General features: G+C 45.8%; 2 protein-coding genes across 2 annotated transcripts; both read right to left on the bottom strand.

Annotated features, from left to right (window-relative positions):
- Positions 1 to 3,573, bottom strand: LOC132076148 (uncharacterized; the record flags this gene model as incomplete). The annotated part of the gene is made up of 1 exon (XM_059477078.1): positions 1 to 3,573. A coding segment is annotated over one exon (3,573 nt), but the record flags the coding sequence as incomplete, so codon positions are not given.
- LOC132076147 (uncharacterized) lies at positions 3,574 to 6,706 on the bottom strand. Its single transcript, XM_059477077.1, has 2 exons — positions 6,556 to 6,706; positions 3,574 to 6,133 (listed from the first exon to the last, which is right to left on the bottom strand). Exon 2 carries the CDS (start codon positions 5,833 to 5,835, stop codon positions 3,574 to 3,576), a length of 2,262 nt encoding a protein of 753 aa, XP_059333060.1. The 5' UTR covers positions 5,836 to 6,133; positions 6,556 to 6,706.
- Positions 6,707 to 7,036: the final 330 nt, after the last annotated feature.

Genomic DNA, 7,036 nt, shown 5'->3' with positions numbered 1-7,036 from the left:
TTATGTTGAATTCTCACGTGATCCTGCGGAGACAGCTGACTCAGAAGTCTGTACATCTAGGGCAGGTTTGATCTCCTCTTGTTTGTTTTCCGGAGCTCTCTTGACCCGTGAATAGTGGATCCACGTAGGTCGCTCCTTGATCCGAACCGCGGTGAAGGTAGTCAGCAGCACTTGGAAAGGTCCCTCCCACTTTTCTTGTAGGGGTTTTCCTAAAAGATTCTTAACATATACCCAATCACCGGGGTTAAACGGATGCAATTTGCAATCAGGTTGCTTAGGTTGGTGCTCTATCACCACAGTAGCATTCTTATCAAACTGTTTCCCCACCGTAATTACATAATCATAAATATACTGATTACCGATTTGGTCTATAACGTCTCCATTTACAACTTGCATAGCATAAGGTCTACCATACAAAATTTCAAATGGGCTTAACTTCTCTCTTGATCTTGGTTTGACTCTCAGCCTGAGCAAAGCAATAGGCAAAGCCTGATACCACTGCAAATTAGTCTCCTGGCATATTTTGGCAATTTGCTGTTTGATGAGATGATTCATCTTTTCCACTTGCCCACTGGCCTGTGGGCGATAAGGTGTGTGTAGTTGCCATTTGATTTGTAATGCTTTGCTTATTGCTCTCACCACTTTTGCACAGAAGTGTGTACCTCTATCCGAGGAAATGCTCTTTGGTACCCCAAACCGTGGAATAATTTCATTCAACAGTACTTTGGTCACTTCTCTTTCCTTATTTGTCCTACAAGGGAATGCTTCAGGCCACCCAGAAAATGTATCAGTTAATACCAACAAATACCGAAACCCCCCTTTTCTTGGGAGTTCAGAAAAATCAATTTGCCATACTTCACCTGGGAATTTACCTCGATTTATGGCTCCTTGATGTACCTTGGTTCCTGTGTTCGGGTTATTTTTCAGACACCGCTCGCACTGGGACGTAACGTGTTTTATAGTAGTAAATAATTTTGGTCCTGCTATTCTGGTCTGCAAATATTGGTAAAGCGAATCTAGGCCCCAATGGGCCTTCTCATGTTCTGCCTTCACAAACTGCCACATCACGTTTCCTGGTATCACTAACTGTCCTGTTTCTAATCGACCCCAACCATTTTCTAGTATTTTGCCCTTATTCCTTTGAATCCATCTATGATCTGATTCTTGGTAATCTGGCTGGATATTGATATCCAGCTCCCCTGGTATTAGGGCCGCTATTTCCGCTTCCCTATTTCTTGTGGCCGCCAATTTAGCTTCTGTATCTGCCTTCCTGTTCCCTATCTCTGGTATAGTGTTACCTTTCAGATGTCCTTTACAATGCATTATGGCCACTTGTGCTGGGAGTTGGACCGCCTCTAGCAATCGCAGAATCTCTTCTGCATGTTTGACTGTTTTTCCTTGTGTAGTCAATAGTCCTCTTTCTTTCCAGATGGCCCCATGAGCATGTACAACAGAGAAGGCATATTTAGAGTCTGTCCATATATTAATTTGCATGTTTTCTGCCAATTCCAGGGCTCGGGTCAGAGCTATCAGCTCTGCCTTTTGAGCTGAAGTCCCTGCAGGCAAGGGGTTTGACTCAATTACCCTTTCTGTAGTGGTGACTGCATAGCCAGCCATTCTTACTCCTTGCTTCACGAAGCTGCTGCCATCTGAGAACCAGTTGTCCGCACCTTCGAGCGGCTCTTCTTTGAGATCTGGGCGACTGGAATAGACGGCTTCAATTGTTTCCAGGCAGTCGTGTTCGATGGGTTCTGCTGGGGCTCTCCCTTCCAGAAATGAAGCTGGGTTCACAATGTTAGTTACCTGAATGGTTACGTCATCTGATTCAGCCAAGATGGCCTGGTATTTTAGGAATCTGGATGGGGACAACCAATGGTTGCCTTTCTGTTCCAGTACGGCCGACACAGTGTGAGATACTAACACAGTCATCTTTTGGCCCAGTGTGAGCTTTCTGGCCTCTTCTATGTTAATTATCACTGCAGCCACTGCCCTCAGACAGCCTGGCCATCCTTTACTTACTTCATCCAGTCGCTTGGAGAAGTAGGCCACAGCTCTCTTGTGTGTTCCCAACTGCTGTGCCAGGACTCCTAGGGCCATCCCTTGTCGCTCATGGGAGAACAGCCAGAATGGTTTTGATACATCTGGGAGACCTAAAGCCGGTGCCCTCATTAGCTCCAGCTTCAACTTCTTGAAGGCCTCTTCTGCCTCGGGAGTCCAAACTAGAACATCCTTGGTTTCTTTCAACAAATCGTACAGTGGTTTAGCAAGTATCCCGTACTGGTAGATCCACAGCCGACACCAACCTGTCATTCCCAGAAAGGCGCGCAGGTCTCTCACCGTCTCTGGTTTGGGCATTTGACAGATGGCCTCTTTCCTAGCTGCTCCCAGGGATCGCTGTCCTCTGGAGACTTCGTATCCCAGGTACACTACTTCTTTTTGCACCAGCTGTGCTTTCTGTTGAGAGACTCGGTATCCACTTAAACCCAGGAAATTTAACAAGGAAATAGTCCATTCAATGCATTCTTCCTCTGTCATTGTTGCTATTAAAAGGTCATCTACGTATTGCAGAAGGGTGCCATCTCCCAGCGGCCTTTCCCACTGTTCTAATTCTTTGGCTAACTGATTCCCAAAAATCGTAGGGGAGTTTGTCCATCCTTGGGGCAATACCGTCCAGGTAAGTTGGGTCTTTCTTCCTTTATCTACAGATTCCCATTCAAAGGCAAAAATCTTTTGACTCTCGGGAGCTAAGGGAAGGCAGAAAAATGCATCTTTCAAGTCTAATACAGTGAACCAGGCCAAATTATCCTTGAGTCTAGTTAAAAGCGTGTATGGATTAGCAACTAAAGGATGTAATATCTTGGTTATTTCGTTTACTGCTCTCAAGTCCTGAACTAGTCTGTAAGCTCCATTAGGTTTCTTTACTGGCAAGATTGGTGTATTAAAATCCGATTCACATTCTACCAATAACCCCAGTTCCAAAAACCTTTTGATTATAGGCTCAATCCCCTTCCTGTCTTCTATTCTCAAAGGGTATTGTTTTCTTACCACCGGTCTTGCCCCATCTTTAAGTTCAACAACAATCGGTGCTGCTTGTTTTGATTTTCCAGGTATATCAGTAGCCCATACTAATGGGTATGCCTCGCTCAGGATTCGCTCAAAATTGTGATTCTCAGGTTTAGGTTTCACACAACTGATTGTTAGGCTTAGGGCTGTAATCAGTTGTTCTTCTTTTACTTGAAATTCAAATCTGTCCTTTTTGAACTTTATTATGGCTCCCAAGTTTTCTAATAAGTCTCTCCCTAGTAGAGGTTTTGGCGAATTTGGCAAATACAGAAACTGGTGTATTCCCATTTGTTTCCCAATTTTGTATTTGATAGGTTTCAAAAAGTAAGCCTTTTCTGGTTGGCCTGTTGCTCCCACAACTTGTACAAATTCATCACTTTTAGGTACCAATTCTTGATTTAAAACTGAAAAGGTTGCTCCCGTATCAATCAAAAAGTCCAATTCCTTTTTACCTTCCCCTAGCTCCATTTTAACCAGTGGGTCTGCTAGGGTATGGCCCACCGGTCCCCCTCATTCACTTTCTTGCTGTGTGGTGGTAGTGGTGACCATTAACCTTCTCTTTAACTGGGGGCATTCCTGTTTCCAGTGTCCCGTCTGTAGGCAGTATGCACATTGATCTGGCCCTACTCTAGCTGGGTGGGGTTGGAACCTTCCTCCCCCTCTCACCGGGTAGCCTCTACCCCTACCCCTGGTTCCAGGTTCCGAGTGACCTGTCTTCTGAGCTGCCACTGCCACAGCCACTACTCGAGCTATCCTCCTGTCCTCCCTTTTCTTCTCCTCAACTTCTCTATTATTATATACCTTCCATGCCTCATTCAGCAAGGCCTCCAGGTTTTTATTTTCTGGATGTTCAAGCTTTTGCAATTTCTTTCTGATGTCTGGGTTACTCTGTCCCATCATTAATCCTAACAGGTGTTGTTTCCCTTCTTCCGTTGCTGGGTCCAGGGGTGTGTATTGTCTCATGGCTGCCCTAAGTCTATCCAAAAACTCTGACGGGGTCTCATCCTTTCCCTGCCTAATGTCATATAACATCGACCAATTGATAGCCTTAGGGATCGCATTACGCAAGCCCATCGCTATCAGCTTTCTGTACTGCACCAATCGTCGATAGTGCTCTTCGTTGCCCGGATCCCATTCTGGTTTACTACTGGGGAAATTATCTTCTAGTCTCCCTGATAATACTTGAGCATGTCGTTTTCCTGTTTCCAATACGAGTTCCCTCTCTGTATCTGTCAATTCTGACAACATCACCTCTATATCTTCCCAATCAATATCTAAATTCCTTGCCATTAATTCAAACCTCTTCGCTACTCCCTCTGGATTCCTCTTGAAGTTCCTTGCCTCATCCCTCCAATTGTTCAGATCACTTGTGGAGAACGGTACCTTTACCCTGGTCCTTTCTCCTACCATCGGCATAAGTTGTCGGAGAGGAGCTATTGTATGGTTCCGTTCCTCTTCTTGCTTTGCTTCCCTCCGTGCCACAGATCTGGTATAATACGAATGACTAGTCCCTTCCCCAGGATCTTCCTGTGCCTCAATGTCTTCCCTATTCTTTCTTTTCTCTTTTCTCTTTCCCTTTCCCTGTTCTTCATCTTCACCCTCTATTTCTGTTAACTCTTTTCCTACTACCCCCCTGGCATGGTTTACACAGTCCAGCCGCGCCTCGCTCTGCATCTGTCGCCTTTCTTCCCGCATCTGCCGGCGCCTATCCTGTTCCGGGCTACTGTCCTCATCTTCTGTTCCCCTTCCATCTCTCTTATCCTCTATCTGAATTATTATATTCAGCTTCTGTGAGTTGTTCTCTACCTCCCTTTCGCATGTCTCAGTGTCATTTTTCTCACTATACCTTAGCTTAGAGACGTTGCCTCCCAGTGAGTTATCCCCAGTCCTCGGTGTGCTAGTTTCTATTCTACAGGTACCTGATTTCCCAAAACCTCCACTTTTGGGTGTACTACCATCCCCATATGGACTTAGTTCGGGGAGGCTGCGTGTCTCCCCTCGACTCTCTGTTCCATGTGGGCTGCCTTCTTCCCTCTCAACTTCTAATCTGGGTGGGCTGTCAACATCCTTGTAGCTTCCCGACCCCTGTGGACTATCTGGTCCCTGCGGGCTGCTTTCCTTCTTATCCATCCCCGATTTTAATGGGCTATCCTCCTCCCAAGTGTTATCTAGTTTCTGAGGACTGTGCCCAAACTTAGATTTCCACCATCGTTCCAGCTCCTTTAAGGGGCTAGGATCCCCTTGTTCCTCCCTTGGCCTGGGAAGAGGCCCTTCCCGTCCTGGGGCGAATGGATGGTATTCCCACAGGCTTATTTCGCTCTCCTTTCCACTATCCCTTCTTGTCAATTTAAGACATTGCTGCCCAATGCTACATGCATCACAGCACCGTTCTTTAGGCTTTGAACCTTTCTTATCTTTTTCCAGGGCTAGCACTAGGGGGTCCTGAGGTGCTACATTTACCCCGCACTCTTTTTGCCACTCCGGTTTATTTCTTAGGGTAAAGAACATGTCAGCATACATCACTTCATCCCATTTGTTAAGTCGGCGAAGGAAAAGCATCAATTGCAAAATAGTATTATAATTAGTTGTTCCCTCCGGCGGCCATTTCTCATTGTCATCTAGCTTGTACAACGGCCACCACTGCGTACAATATTTAAGGAGTGTCTTTTTACTTATGTTTCCCCCCGGGATCCCTCCCAAATCCTTCCAGTGTCTTAGGATACATCCTAAGGGGGTTTTCATATTTACGTCCTTACTCTGTTGACTTCCCATAGTTATTCCCTGTGTTGGTTTTAACACTTCACACAATTTTCAGTCGCTTTTGTCCTAGCTTCTCGCGCCGCAGCGATGCTGCGTCTCATTCACTCTCAACCATACACTCACACCTTTATAAAGGAATTCCTACCTTATGGTCTATATCAAAACAGACTGTTACCGGGTTTGGTCACGCGAGGTCACCTACAGACCGTGAGACACCAGTTTGCCAGATTCGTGCAATCGCAACCGTAGACAGTGTAACAATTGCAGGAGGTCACAATTTTCTTCCGAATATCTATCAACTTATTCTCTTCTAAAAATTATAGAGAGAGCAGCAAAATATTTTCTGTAAGATTTTGCCACAAACACATAGAACAGACACAAAAGATCACCGGCTGACAGACCTCTTCAGATAGCAGTTTCAGTTCTTAACCCTTAATTCACAGTATTACAACATCAAACACAATGTTAAAACAGTTTCCCATACAGACCAAAAAAATACCAAGATAAACAAACACTTCTTTCAGCAGGACTTTTGTCCTTTTCTTTACAAAAACAATGCCGGGAATCTCCTGGCAAACCAATGCTAGCAACAACCCTGGCAAACCAATGCTAGCAACCCAACGCTAGCAACCCAATGGGATTCGTTACCGGGGCGTCCCCCAGCTTTCCCTTCGGGCGGTCACGTCTGACCCCCGTTTCCTTACCAATAGAACCAATAAACAATTAAAATACCTCTTAATTGAAGCAGGAGATGCAGGGAACCCTCCGTCCACCAAGGCGCCAGTCCAGGGGGGGGTCTCTTCTTGACAAAAATTCGTCAGGGGCGCCCAGAGAATCCCGACCCCGGACCCGGCCCGGGAGGACCTCAGGGCCCGGATCTCCTGTCTGGTCCCATCTGGGTCGCCAGAAAATGATGCCGAATTTTGCCCCAAAAGGCGAAAATAACTGCTTAAGAGACTCAGCCTAAGTCAGATAAGCAGGAGGTATTTTATTACGACGCGTCGGAGAAATCACGAAATGGATTTCTGAGTTCACATAGCAAAGGCAAGCCTTATATACAATTTTGTGTATAGGATTACATCAGATCAGATACATAATCATGCATATTCATATGGGGCGTGGTGTAGGCGGAGCGTGGGCGGAGCGTAGGTGGAGACATCTCTTTTGGGGAATTCTCAGGTGGTCGTTCCTGTTGCCTTCATCATAGACGGGG

The sequence above is a fragment of the Ammospiza nelsoni genome, chromosome 8 (assembly GCF_027579445.1).
Source record: "Ammospiza nelsoni isolate bAmmNel1 chromosome 8, bAmmNel1.pri, whole genome shotgun sequence".
Lineage (NCBI taxonomy): Eukaryota > Metazoa > Chordata > Aves > Passeriformes > Passerellidae > Ammospiza > Ammospiza nelsoni.
Note: the sequence above shows the minus strand (reverse complement) of the source record. Positions and strands in the feature narration are given on the sequence as shown.